Genomic DNA, 19,840 nt, shown 5'->3' with positions numbered 1-19,840 from the left:
CCTGCACTGATCTCAGACAAATTGTGGCCACAGGCAGAGCGAATGCAAGTGGATGCATGAGCCTACACCTCTGATCCTACAGTACTTGGAACATGAGCTAGTAGCTACACAGACATGGACACAAAATAAGACTAAGGTCTGAATGCATTCTAAGGACAAGACGATTGATTATAATGGCACGGTCATGCTATTTGTTCTAGAAATAATCATGATTATATAATGCAACAAGATTGCTTGCATATGTACACACACACACGCACTGAAAACTGGCCAATTCTGAAACTAGTCCAATTGCGTTGCCTAAGAATGCTGTGGTGATGATGTTAGGAGGCTTTTACCATTAATTACTTTGTCATTTAACGTTTCAGTGACTAATTGCAAAAATAGTCAAAAATAGTCAAAAAAGTGTCGTCATCTCTACTAGGGGTGTTGCGGTTCTGTCCATATCACGGTATGAAGGTCACGGTTTTCGGTTCTGTACAGTTCTCGTTTTTTTGTGTTGTATTTTTTATTCATAATATATGATGCACTGGGAATATTACACCATATTTATACAATTGCATTTATAAAGTGATGATGCGTAAGTTGAATTTTACCTTTTGCTTATGTCTGAGAACCGCCTCTTGTGCTAACCTTAACCCTAATGTGCGCTNTCTGAGCGTTCCAAATGCCCTCTCTTACATACAGTATTTGTATGTGCAGTACATGAACTGCGGTTTGCCACGGATTGCACGGTTCGGTTCGGTATGTGTGTGAATTGTACGGTTTCGGTTTTCGGTGCGGTTTGTGCCATCCCTAATCTCTACATTACAAACAATTGGTGAGGCCATACATACGCAGCAATCACTGGACAGTGTTGGAGCAGGTCAAACTGTGCTGCATGTTCCACAATGGTGTACAAGTGCAAACCAGGTAACCCAAGTGCCCAGGGTTGACTTGGCTGACTGACTGCTTGTTGCGATTCCTTCATGGTGTGAGATTTCGGCTTTTGTCGGGGGCAGAGCTTTAGCCAAGAGATTAAACCCCTGCCACAGTGCCGTTTTATTTTTTCCTTTTCTCCCCGCCTTGGCAAAAAAAAAAAAATCCTGACTTTTTAGAGGAAAACACGGGGCCAGTCGGTGGGTTCAAACTAGGTCAAACAGAAGTCTTTTAAACGCAGTCGCGCATCTAGCAGCAGCTCTCTGCTCCACACAAAACTGAGAAACAACAACTTTTAAAAAAAGTCAACACCCAAGCTTCCTCTGCTAGCCCCTTTAAATTGTTACTGGTATTAATATTTGATACAGTTGAAAGGGTTCATGCAGCAGCCGTGGGGGAAGCCTGCTTCTGGCGGGCCGGGCGGCGTGTGGGTTACCAGACAATATCATTAGCCTCTCCATGCCTGTGTTTACCCTCTACGTGCTACAGTGCCAACGGGCCTCACACAGGGACATGAATGCACCCCAGTAGGCTACCGGGGCAACACAGATGGACCCCAACACAGGAAGAACACAGACATATCTAGACAGAGGCCCACAGACTCAGCACAGAAAGAACCATACAGAGGAGCAGGCACAGACACAACAAGACAGAGGCACAGACACAACAAGACAGAGGCACAGACAAACACAACAAGACAGCGTAACAGACAAACACGAGGCACAGGCACACAGACGGACACAACAAGACACAGAGGTACAGACATATCCCAGTAGAAGGACACACAGGCAGAGGCACAGACACAGACAATCAGAAGGCGCAATTCTACTTTTGTCAAGCCTTAATCTCCATCCTTCAATTTATGTCTATACTTCAATTAAAAATGTTCGCTACCTACCTATCCCTATCTAACGTGTACATCAATTAAGGGGGAGAATGTCATACGAGATCTTCCATCACTTGTAAGGAATTAGCAAAAAAAAATCTCATCCAGCAGCAAGCCTCGAAGCGGTCCTTGCCCTTTCCAGAGAATTCTTCTTCTTCTCCGCTCTGTGGTCCCTAACATCCATCCTCTATGAAATCATTCTGGTACCGCACAAATATTAGCTGATGGAAAAATGTTCAGAAATGTATATCTAATATCGGCACACTATACCGGCCTCTCTCTCTCTCTCTCTCTCTCAGGCAGCCCAATTCCATTTAGTTGAGTTTATGACTATTTACCCAGCTCCAGCTCCTGGCCAGGGGGTAAAACTCATGCATTAAGGGCCGTACACACACGTCGCTGCTATTTACTCGCTACTTGCTCACTCGCCTACTTGCCACTCGCTCTGGGTGATTTTGTTTACTGGTTGTCATGGTCCCCGCTGTCCGCGCCAATAACGTCCGTACGAAACAAAATGTAGGCCTACGCTGTTAAACGTTGATCGTGCTGTGCACAACCATGCATATGAGCCTTTGATGGTGTACACTGTATGTATTTTCCTCAACACTTTTAACCAAAGTGTGTTGGCGTGCAGAAGTTGGGTGGTCAGAACACCACAGGGGCAACGTCACCTGTCAATAATCTGTATTCTGCATTCCAATTGGTTACTCGCTTAACTCGTGTCGCTCGAAGATAAAATAAGTTTATCTCGGAACCCGCCCACATCGCATCGCTTGTACTCTCCTCGCCGCCAGCGAGACTCGCTGGAACACGTAGACATTCTATTGACTTCATCCGCTGAGCGAGTAACTAGCAGCGACGTGTGTGTACGGCCCTTTAGGGAACTGCTACAGCTACTAGGGGTCTAAATCACAGCCTCCATGACGATTCAATATCGATATCTTATCATTCGATGCGATGCGATTATTTTCGATACTTAAGAATGCCCCACGATAGGATACAATATACAATAGTTAGATCCGGTCAATTTATTTTGCGATGCCTGATTGGACGAGACGCGTTCTACTGGCATTCTACGCGTCGGTAAGGAGGATGATGTCTAGGTGGACATCATCCCCGGAGACTCATCACACCTAATAATCACTCCGCCGTGGATAGAATGTAACCAGGGCCGCGCATTTTGAACTCGCCATCATTCTATCTCATAGTCTACTGCGGAGAAAGTGAATGTAACCAGGGCCGCGTATTTTGAACTCACCATCATTCCATCCCATTGTTCAATGCTGGACTAAGTTGGGCGCACGCACGCCCGCATGACAGAGACGCGTAGCCTATCCCCGTTGGTATTTGGATTCTGGCAGAGAGGAAAGAAGTGATCTGATTCTAGTGCAGTTGTCTGGGAAGTTGGCACACCTCTGCGACCTCTATTTCGTAGTCTTTTGAAGGCAATCTAACACATGTAGCCTACGTTAAATATCTGTTCATACACGGAAGATAGTTTCAAACGGGAGATATGCGGGACTTTTTTGACACTTTTTTGACACAGCTACAGAAAGGCTATGTCAGTCTCCTGCAGTGTATGAGAACCGCTATAATCGGATCTCATTTGCGCTGCGGGAGAGGGAATGACGAGGAAGAGATGGCTTAAAAATACAGCCTAGGCTATCAGCAAAGCTTGCCATCCACCACGTGTAAATCAATTAATAGTAGGCCTAGCCTACAAAGTGGGCATCTGGAAGCAAGATACCGTGGGCCATGCAATTTAAAATGATGGCCGCTTGGAACTGGAATGAGTTGCCTTTTAGTTTATTGGGAGGGAAAACGCGAACCCATCTCGGGTTCGCACCCACATCAGACGTTTGCCTATGAAAGTGTTTCAGCAGCAAAGTTGTAGCCTGCAGTAGCCTAAAGCAGACATCGGGATATCATAGGCCTACAAGGGATTGATTTGTGTGGTTGTGCGTGTGAGAACAGCGCTCGGATCTCATGCGGCACTGGAGAGGGAAAGACGAGGTGTGTCTTTACGCAGCTATCAGCAAGTTTTGTGGTCCACAAAAACGTGAAAATCAATGTCGGCCAAAAGGCTTATAAAAGTAGGCATCTACTAAAATGTTGAAGTTGCACAGTGTTTTCATTTATCATGCATCATTTTAGTAGGCTAAGCGAAGCCCATTCGCAGTCCACACAGAAATGCACTTCACAGCGTTTCATGGAACTTTACGCGCTGGCGCTGTCAGCTCGTCATTGCATAGCAACCATAATCATAGGGCTGGGCGATTCACCCTGAAAAAAAAATCTAGATTTTTTCATTACCAAACTCGATTCACGATTCACGATTCGATTCAATACACCCCCCCCCCCCCCCCCCCCCCCCCCCCCCCCCTCCCCCAAAAAAAAAAAAACCTTGTTGAGCTCTCTAGGCCCCAACGTGGTGTGGGTGTGTGTGTGTGTGTGTGTGTGTGTGAGAGAGAGAGAGAGAGAGAGAGAGAGATTGACAGAGAGATTGACAGAGAGATTGACAAGTAGGCTCTGTTTGTGTGGCGGTGCCTCTGGTGTGTGTGAAGCCTACTCGGACTGGACCAGTTTATATGGACATGGGGTAGCCTATAGCAGGGGTTTTCAAAGTGGGGCCTGGGGACGCCTGGGAGGGGCGTGACAGGATGCCAGGAGGGCCGTGGAAGATTGGCAGGGAAAATAGCAAAATTAATTGAATGACCTAAGAAGCCAAAATAAACTAAAAATAGGCTTAAATCCCAAAGGAATATTTTTTTTCTTTACAATATTTATGTATTGTGCTTTCTGTAGTGCCTGAATGGTCTTAGGAATACACAAACTTTATCAAGGTGTGAGACTGGGTGCACAGAACAAAATAGTGTGGCACGTCCCATGTCAGGGGGGGGGGCTTGGCTGTATCTACCTGTATGTGGAGGGCTCATAGTAAAGTTTGGGAACTCCAGGCCAAAATAGCCTAATGTAATTTGTCTCAGAACATTGCTAATAGAAATGACCAATTGGGATTACATTGAAACATCTCAGAGAAAGAACAAAAATGTGAGGTGGTAGGGTAAACCCTCAGGCACTGTTGAGATTTGTCGTCACGTGCCATCCATCCCCACAATATATTAATGATGCATTATAGTACAGATGTATGTATGTATGGAGGCTCTTGTCCCAGATGAACAAATGTAGCAATTGCCTGCTTTTTTCCCATCAGAGCCCATAGTAATGCGTCTGAATACATGTCGATGCATCTGAACACTGCTGCGTTAACACAGCGAAAACATTTTGGAGCAACACCCTAAAACAATGCTTACTTCAAGACGGTAACGTTTGCAAGCCTGAGTAGATTAGATATCGCGTTTCATGCATTTAATCAGACATCAGCGCATTCGCACAGGATCAGAACTAGGCCTAGTTTTACAGCTGGTAATTTCTCCAGACTGCAACAGGTGGTAAAACTGTCGGCGAAGTTTACCGATATCGCCGCTATCTTTACTGACATGGCGCGTTCAGACGCGGTTACTTTACCACAAGTCTCCTAACTAGTCCCGTCCGAGTAGGGCTTTAGAGAGAGGGGGAGAGAGAGCGCGCGAGAGTGCTCCGGTTGCTTGGGTGTGTGTGTGTGTGTGTGTGTGAGCGAGAGAGGGAGGGAGAGAGATTCCTTTCAACTCACATATGTTGGTTAAGATCATACAGCTGAGGAAGCAGCGCATCCAAAACTTTAAGCATATGTTGAAAACCTCTCTTCTCTGCCGAATAAATTGGAAGCATATCGTAGTAGGCAGTTCTAGGCTAATTGCATCCGTGATTGCTTTCCACCTTGCGTCACTCTTGTGGTAGGGGTAGAGTAGTTTGTTTAGCATTTTCTCCGCGAGATGTTTTCGTTTCAAATATTGAAACATGCCTGTAGTCCGGCTGCTACGACGTACAGCTTATGACAACACTGTCATTCACAATTTACAAAGTGGTAGGTTGTTTAATTCATCATTGGCAAAACGATTTGAGGTAGTGTCACCTTATTTGAACAGGAGCCCGTATTCCTCACCCGTTTCACTATATTTCTGTCAAACCATTTCACTCACAACGTTTGTTTGTGCATGTAATGGGGGAGGAGACACAGAGAATGCACTAGGTAGGCTAGACCTACGTCTTCGCCAAGTGGCGAACGTAATGCAATGCGCTGTGCGCTTGGGTACATAAACTGACAGATGATTTTTAAAAAAAAAATCGTATAACGCGATTTCTCAAAAAACAAATCGATTTGACGTTCAAACTCGATTTTAAAATCACATCGATTTTTTGCCCAGGCCTACATAATCAATTCGGAACTACTTTGCTTAGCGGAGCAGGTAAACAAAGTATGATGAAGGTAACTAATAAACATCAATTCGAACATTTTATTCTGGTATTTTGTTGGCAATTGAACTATTGTATAAAAGCAATATGACCCTTGTGGTCGGGATGATGTTTAACGCATATCATCCCTGGTGTGATTGCCGACGGAACTCAGCCTTCGGCTTCGTGCCTATGGCCGAACCACACCAGGGATGATATCCGTCAACATCATCCCTCCCACTCGGGTCATATTGCTTAAATACGATTCAACTTTTTTCCAATTACATTTCCACTTCTATTATGTTATGGAGCTAGAGCATTGGGCAGGGGCCAGCGATTCAATTATTTTCGATATTTAAGAATGCCCACGATACGATACGATTCGATTCAATCGTCAGATTATACCGCGATATATCGATACCTTTCGATTACTATTTACACTTCTCACTGCCACCACGGCTGCTACTGCTGCTGGTAGTGGTGGTGACATGGTGCTTGGTCAGAAAAAAAGAAATCCCACGCAGTCAAACCACAAGCGTTTCATTTCACGTCTGGCAGCAGGGGGGGGGTAACACGAGGAGCGCAGAGTGCGGCTCACATCACAACACAGGCGCTACATGGCTAACCATTTAACAGCCAAAGGGGACGGAACATGGAACTCCACAGCCTACAATAATGGACTACTCAGTCTAAACTGTGGACATTTTCAACTGTAAAGCGCAACTGTAACTGTAAAAAAGCAGAGATGATCAGTCAAGAGAGAGGACAAGCAACTCCACAACCTACGATAATGGACTACTCAGTCTAAACTGTGGACATTTTCAACTGCAAGTGAGACCCTGACAGAGTTGTACTGCATCCGTGGAAAAAAGCAGAGATGATCAGTCAAGATTCAAGAAGAGAGAGGACGAGCAACTCCACAACCTATGATAATGTAGTCTCTCTTAACTGTGGACATTTTCAACTTTACGAGAGACACTGACACAGAGTTGTACGTCAGAAAAAAGTTAAGATGGTAAATCAACAATGGAGGGGGCAAGCCTTGGCCTATGATAATTTACTCACTCAGCAGCACCATGGACATTGACGCTGCCTGCACAACAAAAAATAAGCTAGGCTGGCATGTTCAGTCTACAACACAACTGACACCATTTAGCAACCCAAAGGAGAGCTCACAAAAGTTACTGGAGCGCCATTCTACTGTAATAGAGAGACCTGTGATCCATCCCAACATAGCTAACACTATTTGGCAGTGTTACAGTAACAGCGATACTCTGACACTCAGTTATTATCCTAACCATTCATACAGTATGGGTTGTATATGAGACAGTGGGAAAGAGAGAAAGAGAGCGGGGGAGGGGGGGGGGGGGGGAGAACACATGCTCTGGACACGTCTCCCAGGCTTTGGCATCTGTCGCCGTATGGAGTGGCTACCATTATCTCATCATGACATCACTCTCGTGTGTGTGTGTGTGTGTGTGTGTGTGTGTGTGTGTGTGTGTGTGTGTGTGTGTGTGTGTGTGTGTGTGTGTGTGTGTGTGTGTGTGTGTGTATTGTATGTCTGGCTGCGAATGTGTGTGCGTGTGTGTGCGTGCGTGTGTGTGTGTGTGTGTGTGTGTGTGTGTGTGTGTGTGTGTGTGTGTGTGTGTGTAAGCATACATGTGTGTGCGAGATAAAGAGAATAGTGGACATATGCAAGCATAGAGGCGGGACAGAGGGAAGGGACAAGCTTACCTGATACAGAGTGTTGCTGGTAGTTGTAAGAGCAGGGTATTGCACCAATTGGAAGTAATGGTTTGGGGTTGCCCGGCTGGACCTCTTCATCATCCTCACCAAAGTGGTGGACTTTCTCATACTTTTCTAAATAGCTGTAGAAGAAGGGGGAGAGAGAGGGAGAGAAGGAAATGTTAAGGTCAGCCATATAAAAGAGCTAAGACAAAAGAGTGAGTAACACCTGCTGTGACGATTTAGTTTTCATAGTTTTTAGGCCTACTGCATATTTGCAAAAGGGCGAGAAGGATGACGAGAGACAGGCAAAGTGACAAAGACAGGAAAGTCTGTGATAAAAAAAGTTAAATATTAACATTTCATTCACACCAAAACATTAAGTTCAAGGAGCAAATCCTGTTTGTGCCCATTACATAGCACTACGATTACATCATGCACACCAAAAGCGGTGTTCACAACTGATGGGAGTGGATGAATCACACCGTATTACAGCCTGCTAAACAAGAAGAAGAAATCAAAGTCTATGTTGATTTCTGAGCAGGGGCAATGTGCAAGTGTTTTCAGTCAAAATTTTACCAAAAAGGTACAGCACAACCGCTTGTTTCATGCCAACATATTGATCTCATATATAGCGATACGGGCCTCAAAAGCATTCTGATTGTGTGCAAAAATATGACCACCTATAAATGCATGCAACAAATGCTCTAAAACTGTCAATATTGACACATTTGGACTGTTAGAAATGACATCTCATGGCAGCATAACCACATACATGACATTTACCACCCAGGTGCTACACTACTACAGGTGCTCAAGTTTAAAGCACCGTGAGTGAGGCCTTAGTCACACAGTAACCAGAGATGACAGGAGTCGAAGAATGATCGAGACATTTGTCAAAGTGGTGAACTCCCTGAACCTTAACCCTCTGCGCATCCAGTCAGAGGAGGGAAAAACAACCTTCTAGTAAGATCACACAACGGGGAAAAAACACTACACTGTGCTATGGGAGGCTGTGATGGAGCAATATTATCACCCACAGCACGCCACGGTCCTTAGATGACACCCAGAGAGACTGATCACCGCGTGGAAGGATGCTAGCAGGCATTCAGCAGACGCGGCGGCAGGCAGAGAGCGCGAGCGAGGGGGCCAAGGCAGGCAGGCAGCGGGACAAGTGCAGAGCGGAGCAGGCGAAACAGAGCGCTTAGCACAGTGACCTACATTAGTGCTGCTGCTATGCTGCTCCTACTACTACTACCACCACTTCCACAAGCAGCACCGCCACCACTACTGCCACTGCCGCCACCACGGGAGGAGAAACACAGCACTTCAACAACCCAAGGCATGCAGTTCCATCCCCTTGGAAAGAGGAGGGTAATTTAAACCCCAAGACTTTAACAGACGAGAGAACTATGGATCAGTGGCAGATGGAAACAAGTAGGCCAGCCAACTTACAACAATATTGTGCAATATTGTGAGGATGTTAAGCTTACCCAGTGGCTAAATTGGCTTTGGAATGAATGGAGGAAGACCTTCTTTAATCACAGATGTCAACAGGGCTCGAAATTAACACCAGCCAACCATCCAAATGCTGGTATAATTTCAGTTTGGCTGGTAGAAAAGACCAACTTACAAGCCACTTTGATCCATTAGTGAGTGTGCGTTGGGCTAGTAAGATTAGCATCTACTTAGCTATTTTGGCTGGTGATGAAAAAAGTTCATTTAGAGCACTGGATGTCAGTATATATTGCATTAGCATACAGGTACTATAAATAGCATGGCTATAGTGCTGAAGTAAGGAGGGGACACTGAGCTCCAGTAAAATGGTCAGTAATATTTGGGATAGAAATTAATCACGAGACTTCAAGTTGACGGTGAAAGAAAATATCTGGTCTTAACCGTCTGAAAGCAAAGGCCCTTTGACAAGACCATGCATTTTGTAGCAGAATAGTAAACAGTTAGTCTGAGAATGCTGGATCTGGCACCCTGACCCCCCAAAAAAGAAATCGCAGCTCACTACTTCTTTACTGCCCTCAGCTACAGCCATTTCCATTTCCATACAAGTGAAGAGCAAAAAAAAGTGACACCGCTTCTGAACCGTTTTCTTTTTATGGAAGGTGAACAAGACCTGCAGGTTGCAGAGTCAGAGAGTACACACAAAGCAACAGCGGCACAAAAAGTCGACTTCTTGTTCGTTCGCTTCCTTGACATTTCACTGTGAACTTTTGCAAACAGAGAGGATGAGCGAGAGAGAGAGAGAGAGAGAGAGAGAGAGAGAGAGAGAGAGAGCGAGAGAGCGAGAGAGCGAGAGAGCGAGAGAGAGAGAGAGAGAGAGAGAGAGAGAGAGAGAGAGCGCACTCTCCAGTCTCCAGCTCTGGCCAAGTCTGCCTAGAAACACCCCCACCCCCATTTCCCCTTCCTTTCGAGGATTAACGACAGCGACAAGGAATCGCTACATCAGCAGATGTGCAGATTAACTGCAATTAGCAAAATGAGTTCCTCACATCACAGCGCTATGTGAACCCCCTTACATATGGTAAAACAGTAATACATCACAGATTCATCATCAGCTTTATGGATTTGACGGAGCAAACATTTAACTTTTTCACAGAGATCTAGACGAAATTGTTAACACAAACAATAATTTATAGCAGTGTGATGATGGACCGTATGACCATTCAAGTATGGCAGACCCTTGCACGGCACTATGTGGAGGCCTCGTACATATGGTAAAACTATACATAAAATATTCATCATCAGGATCCATGGATCGATGGAACAAATGTTTAACTTTTTCACAGAGATCTAGACGAGATTGTCAACACAAACAATTTATAGTAGTGTGATTGACCATATGATTAGCCATTCAAGTATGACAGACCCTTGCACAGTGCTATGAGAAACCCTTGTACATATGGTATAACACTAATACATGAAATATTCATCATCAGGATTCATGGATTGACAGAACAAATGTTTAACTTTTTCAGAGAGATCTTGACAAGATCTTCAACAAGCTGACTTACAGCAGTGTGTTGTGGATCACCTGACCACATGGTGATATGATGGTGGACCCTTGCAGAGCGCTGTGTGATTCCCCCGACATATAATAATACGCTATTCCACTCTATGGATAGACTAGACGTGACAAATGTTACAACTTTTACTTAGGGATGCAGGATGTATCGGCCAGACGTATCGGTATCGCCCGATATTCAACACATCGGACATCGGTCTGATGGGTAAAACTGGGCCGATGTTAACGCCGATGTTTTTTTTTATATGTTACGGTTCTAAAAGAATGGACTGGACGATGACTTTCACTGTTTGTCTTCTATTTTGTCTCTATTTTTTATCTAATTATCAGAGGGAGTTAAAAACTGTTTTTGGAAACAAGACGACATTCAAAAATTCTGTTTGTTTGCATCATTGTCATCTCTTTTTTTTTTAAAAGAAAGAAAAACATTGGTATCGGTTAATATCGGTCATCGGCCAAAACCGCAATATCATAATCGGATATCGGTATCGGCCGAAATTTTTGACATCGTGCATCCCTACTTTTACTCTGAGATCTTGACAAGATCTTATAACACAATAAGCTATCAGCAGTGTGATGGACCACAGGACCAAACTATTATGGCAGAAAAATGGACGAGAGCTCAGGGTAAAACCTTCCCTGCTAATAGTTCCTCTCCATTTCCTCACCTTGTAGGAAAATGACAGGCTCTTTTTCATACACAAGCTGCTACTACTATCATTACTCAATCTCTTCCTATGCTTGACCTCTCTCTCTCCCTCTAAGAAAAACACCCACGCCTCGTATAAACAAAGTGTCTGCCACTAGCCTGCACTCCCACGATCCTAAAAGCACTGACAAAAAAAATCCCACAGTGGCTGCTCATGGGCTCCTGGACGGTCGAAACGGCTACACACACACACACCAGGGACTGGGGGATGCCATCCCAGGCTTGCAGCAGCGTCAGGGTCTATTTTTAGAAAGGTCCCGTCACAACTCTCAGTGAGCGCCGTGGTAATGAACTGGTCAGGACAGGACCTCCGTCACAACGCCTGGGGACACGACGGGGACACTTGTTCTCGCTTTGGCTTACTGCTACTGCTGTTCTGGGTGACGGACATGTACTGTGCATATGTGTTTGACGTGTGATGCATGCATGTATCCACCACCTGAGCCACCACTGTGTGCGTGTGTGTTTGTGTGTGTGTGTGTGCGTGCATGTGTACAACCACAACAGTGTGAGATGTGTGCGTTTGATGTGTGATGCATGTGTGCACGCATGTATGGCATGTTATGTGTGCCTATAGTGTTACGTACGTACGTGTCTGTGTGTGTTTGACTGTGACTGCATGTCCATGCAAATGATGTGTAAGGTACAGAGGAGCCGTTGCTCTAGACTGGCGCTGGCTATTAAAACGAGGAGTGCAGCAGCGGCTTCAATTTACATTCTGCCGGTATAACCTGAAGGAGCCGGAGCCGGAGCCAGAGCCAAGTAAAGGTCAGTCACTGCAGCCTGTACTGCGGCCGCATTTCACCAACTACCATAGTTGGCTACAGCCAAGGGAGAAAAACCAAAGACATATTTCAGCTCTTATTCCAATCACTGTCTTTCTCTCTCGCTCTCTCTTTTTGGGGGTAGTGGTTGAGATTATAGCTTTTGCCATCTTGTTCTAATGCAGAGAGACAGTGCACACAGCACTGGCATTTTTTTTTGTTCCAGTGAGACCAGCATTGGGCGCTTTGAGTTTTTGAGAGCAATCAGTTTGCCTTCAGGACTTAAACCAAATCTCAGCTTCAAAGCGATGGGTCCAGACTGCACCAAAGAAAGACTGGCAAAAGAAAACTGTACACAGGGGAAGGGGAAAATAAGAATAAACATTGTTGCACAATAGTACTTGGCCTAACTGCACCTGCAAGAGACCATCAACCAGGCAGTGATCGTCAGACCGTGAAAGTCTCCCACCAGAATCACATGTCTGATGTCCGCTTCCAATCCCAAGTGCTTAACTGAGTGTCACATGACATCTACTAACAATGAAAACACAGCCATCATTTGAAATACTGGCACAAGCTAGCCAGTCTACTACTAGCCTTCATTCTATAATCAAACCTCACTCCCAGTAAATTGTACATGGTCAGTAGCCTGATAAACCAGACTAAATGTGGATGTCTAATTTAGTCTGGCCTCGATGCATAATACATCCGAAGATTGTTGATGAGAACAACCTTCCCTCAAAACCCTGCCTGCTTTGATTCAAAACACATATTTGCGTTGTAATTGGTTTGCCAGATTCATGGCATTCTGGCTTCATTGAATCATTATGCGAGGCCAGACCCACCCGTAGACAAAACATTTTGCCGTCCAGCGGGTGGCGCTGGTTCACCAGGCTACATGGTCAGGCCATAATGCAGGAAACCATTCTATACAATAAATCTATGCACTAAAATCAAAGACTACCTACTGGTAAGTGTTAAATGATGCCTACTGTGCTCGAGATCTTTCAGACTTGCACATGGTTAAAGGAATTGCAAAAAAGGACTCTTAGGATGTAAATCTGTAATCTATGAAAGACTATCCACTGCTGAATGTTGTTAAATGCAGACTGACCCACACCAAATTTTAAACAGTATGTGTCAGAATCACATTTGAGTTTTTCTTTTACTTCAGACATGTACAAGTTTTATCTTTTACCCGACATGTTTCGACGGTATGACTTCCGTCTTCATCAGAGGGTCACTGGGATGTTGATGTGACGTGCTTTCAAATCAGCTGATGTTGTGGAGGTGTGACAGGTTGGTCACACCTCCTGCTGTTAGAGTTACAGTTGAAGCACGTCACACAACATCCCAGTGACCCTCTGATGAAGACGGAAGTCATACCGTCGAAACATGTCGGGTAAAAGATAAAACTTTTACATATCCAACTGTATGATCACATTTGAGTTTTTCCTTTTACTTCAGACATAATGAACGTTATACATAAACTCAGATCTCAGATCTTTCACCCTTGCACACAGTTGCTCCAGTCTACCACATCAACTGCAACTAAAGTGACAAATCACAAGTCGCACGTCAGTTACAGGCGCACAGTGGGGACATGAGATAAAAAAGATGACAACAAATGACAGAGGAGCTCCGAGTCTCTGAGCAGCACAGGCCCACACAGTCAATTAGGCTACTCAACAGAGACGAGCTTGTTCAGCCATCAGTTGCGTTCACAATGATATATAGGCCTACTATAAGCACATGCCAAGGCCTCATTTATTCGGCTCCTCACGCCAAGAAGTCAAGCAACAATGAATGTTGTCAAAAGAAAAAAAAACATGCAACCAAGGAGCAGGCTTTCCTTCCTCCAAACTGGCTCCACCAACAAGCAACAACATCCTTTAGGGAAAGAAAAAAACACAAAAAAAGAGACTGAATATGGGGAAGCATCTTACCAGTAACACCACAGAAACCTCTATGTTTGTGTGTGTGTGTGTACTGCGTATGAGTGTGTCTGTGCGGCGTGCATGCGGCGTGCGTGCGGCGTGCATGCGGCGTGCGTGCGGCGTGCGTACCGCGTGCGTGTGTGCGCGCGTCCTCACTTGTATGTGTATGTGGTAGCAGCGCAAGCGAGCGAGCAAGTGACACGAGTACGAGTGGCAGAGCGAGCCCCCTTTTTTCTGCTGAGTGTGGTCCCTCCGGCTGGCTGGCGGGCTGGTGAGTGGTGGAGTGCGTTTGGGCCGAGGAGGTAATCCCTCATTCACTGGCGGCACGCTACGCTGCGTGCTGAGCACTATAAATACACTCTGCACCCAGAGCAGAGCAGAGCGGGGAAGAGACACGAGAGAGAGAGGCGTCATCACAGAGCCGTCTGGCTACGGGGGAGGCAGCTGCCATTCCCTGCGCGTGCTCTAGTGTGTGTGTGTGTGTGTACTGACACACATACATGCGTCCTTGTATATGTTGCTGGTGACTGTGTGTGTGTGTGTGTGTGTGCGCGTGTGTGCACATGTAGACAGTCACGTATGCATGTGTCGTTGTGTGTGTTGCTGGTGCCTGTGCACGTGTCCATGTCCCAGTCTTCTGTGCATCTCTTTCTGTGTGTGCGCGCATGTGTGTTTTCAGACATGTGTTCTTGGCTGGCAAAAAGGCATGCCTCACCAGGACTCCAGCACTCTCAGTGTGTCTCTCTCTCTCCCTCTCTCTCTCTCTCTCTCTCTCTCTCTCTCTATCTCTCTCTCTCTCTCTCTCTCTCTCTCTCTCTCTCTCTCTCTCTCTCTCTCTCTCTCTCTCTCTCTCTCTCTCTCTCTCTCTCTCTCTCTCTCTCTCTCTCTCTCTCTCTCTCTCTCTCTCTCTCTCTCTCTCTCTCTCTCTCTCTCTCTCTCTCTCTCTCTCTCTCTCTCTCTCTCTCTCTCTCTCTCTCTCTCTCTCTCTCTCTCTCTCTACTAACTCGTACTAACATGGGCAACAATGAGTGAATGCAAGCCTGCTCCCTGATCAAATCTGTGCTTCCAGTGAACCCAGCTTGAGGCTAAACACATGAGTGCTGTAGCATCCCAGCAACAGCTCATCCCCACCAGGGCCCACGGTGAAGGAGAGCGGGCAGAGAGAGAGAGAGAGAGAGAGAGAGAGAGAGAGAGAGAGAGAGAAAGAGAAAGAGAGAAAGAGAAAGAGAGAGAAAGAGAGAGAAAGAGAGAGAAAGAGAGGAGAGAGGTTTTATGAAAAATATGGTGGGGCTACACATGGAAATGAGAAACTTGGTAAATATAGTAAAGCAGCTGCTTTCTTTTCTTTTCTTTCTTTCTTTCTTTCCTTCTTTCCTTTTGTGATGTACTTCTCTTGTGCATCACAGGCCCTGTCAGCAATCAGCAAAATAAATTAAAAGAGGATATTACAACAATGATCATTTCCAAGAAACAAACATTTTAACTTAACATTTGAAGGGCTGCTCTGCAAAATGGAACTTGGGGATAGGCCTTCTGAAGAGCAGCATGTGCAAAGAGCTCGAGAAGCCATATAGATTTCACTGTCCTGGTAAAATTAGTTTTTGCACAGTATTTTTTATAAATGACAAAATACAAAATGTGCAGTCATACACAGTCAGCCAAAATTGCATTACTCAACTATGTAAATCTGCTTGCACAATTCATCATGTTTGTAGGATTTTGGGCCATGAACAACACCATACACATTTGTGTGTAAAAATCCATAATCTTTGGATTCGGGTCTGCGTGACTAAACCATCACCGTAAACATTTGTGCCTCCCTGTATTCATGCTGTAGACAGCTAGTTATCGTAGAGTTTTGGCCACAGTTCTCTCAGCCTATCCACTTGGAAGTCCAATATGGTCTGTGAGGATTTGACAAATGGAAGGGTTGTTCTCCACAATGACGGGTCGCGCTATAAAAGATAGGCAACACCATGAATCTAAGTTACAGCAGCATGGTGTGCCGAGTTGTCAAGTACATTCTCCCAAGATGGGTTCCACTTGGAGCGGACCTCGACAGGGTCAATCAAAGGAGATGGAGTCGTTCTTCATCTTCACATTCCCTCCCGGTGTCAGATTCAGCAGTATCTTTGAGACAGACACAATGCATGAGAGATGAAGAAATGGGATGCGGCTGTAGTGGTTGCACAAGGTCAGTGTGCCATTGCTCAAGTTATGCACTTCAGCCTTGTGATTACTCTGGTCATCATGTACCCAGGGGGCAGGCCCTCTTGTGGAACTTGTTCAGAGGAGAGCCTGTAACATGTTAGCTTAAGTTGACGTGCAGGACAACAACAAAAAAAGCATGACCCATCATTGAAATCATATCTTGTGGTCTGATCAGAGACAGATACCACTAGTTTTTGGCTCAGTTGCATCATGTGGGTGACTCACGTGCTCATGGTATAGTTAAATCACTTTAGTAGCCCGTTTGTTGGACTTGCAGATATGAGTATATCTCCATTCACGTGTTCTGTACAACTCTCAAATACAAATTCATTCATGTAGTTATACTCCTCAAAATGTCATTCATGTTGGTTTTTTTTCTCCCTGTAACGCAAGAAGCCTCATCTCGTGTTTTGCGTGAAGCCAAAGTGGGCATCTAGGGAATCGAAAAGGAACCATCACAAAGAAACTGTTAGGCTGAAAAAATGTACAAATGAACATCTCATGTACACAGTGAAAGCAATAAATTTCTGGTCTTTGCTGGCTTGTGGTGCCGCTCCGGTTTTCCAATTATGTTGCTAAATCAAAGTCATGTTGTTCCAGCACAGTCCTGCTGTTCAAGTACAGTCAAGTTCAAAAAGCCTTCTCTAATTCAACAACTTGTCAGACTTTTTTTTTTTTAGAGAGAGAGACTTAAGAGAGCGAGTGAGCAAGCCACTCACTGCAGTCAATTTTAGCACCGGTTCTACCACACATTTCCCCATTTTCACAGCCAAAGAGACTGAGAATATAGGTTGGGTTTCGGCTAAAATTAAGATGCGGGACATGCTTTTAATATTCTCTGCTGGTGCTGCTGCTCAACAGCCCCTCACATCTTCTCGCCCTCAACTCAAGCGCACTTTGTAAAGTGTCTCTGACAAACGTGCAGATGGAATATGTCCATCATTTGCGGCTCACATACATCAACACAAGCTCCAGATGTCTGGAGGTGTACTCGGGCTTGAAACAACAGGACAGACTGCCCTCTGCTGGACACAGGCCCATATGTACACACACACACACACACACACACACACACACACACACACACACACACACACACACACACACACACACACACACACACACACACACACACACACACACACACACACACACCTGCTGCTACACAAACCTATCAACACAAGGCTACAGTTGTGTATAACACACACTGAGGGCTACAGGCAGCGGAACATGCACTGACTGTACTGTAAACGGCACGCCTGATCGAAACATTGCTACCCCATCTCCATCCCTACACAAACACACAGATCCAAGACTTGTCTAAATTTAGCGTACCCTTTAGATCGCACCAGCCACTAGGGTCAATTAAATCACTGATGTGAAAGCATTATTAAAGTAGCACACACACTTGATGTTGCAAACGTCCAAGTACGGGCATCTGACATCTAGCTCCAGTCCTGATGCAGCCAAACCAGTCAGGCAGTCACACCGTAGTGTGCATCTTGAGAGCGCTCCCAAATTTACCTCATGAAAACAGATTTGAATCAGATGTCCTAAAGTTGGATGCAGCCGCCCGTAGCAGAACATGCATTATTCGTTATTCTTAAATCATTACAGCCTGGACATTCCTAAAATGAGTATATTCTATTACTAAACATGGCATGTATGGCAAGAGAGAAAATAATAGCTTTTTCATCAAATATTTTCCATCGCAAGCATTTAAAAATGTCAAGTCTTTCCCCATACAAAAAATGACCAACACAACGTCATGTGGAAAAGGATTGTTGATAGTTGCCATTCCTGGGTCAGTTGAGTCTCCTATGGTGCCTAGCCTGGCGTGGCTTGGCCTCATCTGCCCCCATCCAACCTTCCTGCTACTGCTACTACTACAGGTCAGGCACAGGCATGACGGTTACTCTGAACAGGTAGCCATCAAACAAACTGCCAACAACCATTAGGAGGAATTGTACATACATGTTTTACTCGCTATTCACAATAGTTATTGACTTCACTACAACAATACTGTCATTGGTGCATCAATGGCATGGCAAACAGAGAAAGGAATCACGTTTTCATCACATATTAGTTGTTTAAATCCTTCCTCATTTTAAAAAAGCATATAAACCGTCTTGCAGAAAAGGATTGTTGATAGTTAGCATTCCCACGTCAGTCAAGTCTCCTCCAGTGCCTCTTCTGGCTTGGCCTCATCTGCCCTCACCCAAACTACCTAGTATAGTACTATAGGCGAGGTGTAAGGGAGGGTTGCTCAGCTGCAATGCATCCAACATTTGGAAGAATTATATTTCAAGTCACTTATGCCAAGGGCAGACAGAATTGTTTGGTGAAGGTGATTCATTTCTCTAACAATTTCAAGTTGCTTAAATTCTTCCCCACACAAAAAGCCAATAAAATATCTTGTGGAAAGGGGACTGTTACTGATGTTTAGCATTCCTGGGTCCCTCAGGTCTCCTGGCGTGGCTTGGCCTCATCTGGCCCCGTCCACCCTCCTGCCTGATACTACTACCGAGCAATACAGGTCAGGTGTATGGGCAGCTTGCTCCTGACAAATAACAGGTGTGTGTGATGTGGCTCCAACAACCCCTGCTCGGCACGCCGAGACATTTCGTACTAGGGGGGGTTGTTGTTGTAGCAGCACAGCACAGGTGTCTTTACTACGGTACTTGGGTAACCGTTTCTACCTCCTTCCTCGCATGCTTTGCAGGGAACAGGCATTAGTATTCTGGTTCAGTGTGTGACAAGGCAGAATCAGGGGAATTTATCATAAAATATTATGGCTGTCAGTAAACACAAGACACACCAGCCGTGTGGAGAGAGATTGATTTACAAACTGAAAACTGCCTTTTATGCAGCCCGTCATGGCAGGCATGTAGTAATACACTACACACAAGGCATACGACTAGTGCTGCTCAGCGCAATGTGTTAGGATAGGATATGAAGGAAGGATGCATTTTCCATTTAATTGCATGGGAGACGGTCTTTCATGTTTCTGGCATGATCAGATTGCACGATCAAAGTATTAACACAGCACTCATAATTAGGGTGCGTGGTGTGGTGTGGAACACATTTTTTGCATTTTTCTTTTAACCAGCCAACTCCATTTCCATTACCATTTCCCCCCTCGTGAAAAAAACAACCAATAAAAGAAACGGAATCTTCACGTACTACTGCCCGTCAGTTATTAAATATCGAAAAATGGTCGGTTGGAGCGCACTCGCTCTTATCAGCTTCATTTAGCCAGAGGAGTGAGGATGCAGAAGCCTCCTCAAATGAAAGGCTCTCTCTACTGGCCTGACTGGC

At 45.1% G+C, this 19,840-nt stretch overlaps 1 protein-coding gene across 1 annotated transcript in view; it reads right to left on the bottom strand.

The window, feature by feature from the left end:
- arid2 (AT-rich interactive domain 2) overlaps positions 1-19,840 on the bottom strand; it is a 69,492-nt gene that overhangs the window by 42,022 nt on the left and 7,630 nt on the right. Inside the window, exon 4 of the mRNA XM_063217327.1 lies at positions 7,874-8,007. Coding sequence (XP_063073397.1) covers positions 7,874-8,007 — 134 coding nt within the window. The remainder of the gene's footprint in view (positions 1-7,873; positions 8,008-19,840) is intronic.

Source organism: Engraulis encrasicolus, chromosome 15, assembly GCF_034702125.1.
Source record: "Engraulis encrasicolus isolate BLACKSEA-1 chromosome 15, IST_EnEncr_1.0, whole genome shotgun sequence".
Classification (NCBI taxonomy): Eukaryota; Metazoa; Chordata; class Actinopteri; order Clupeiformes; family Engraulidae; genus Engraulis; species Engraulis encrasicolus.
Note: the sequence above shows the minus strand (reverse complement) of the source record. Positions and strands in the feature narration are given on the sequence as shown.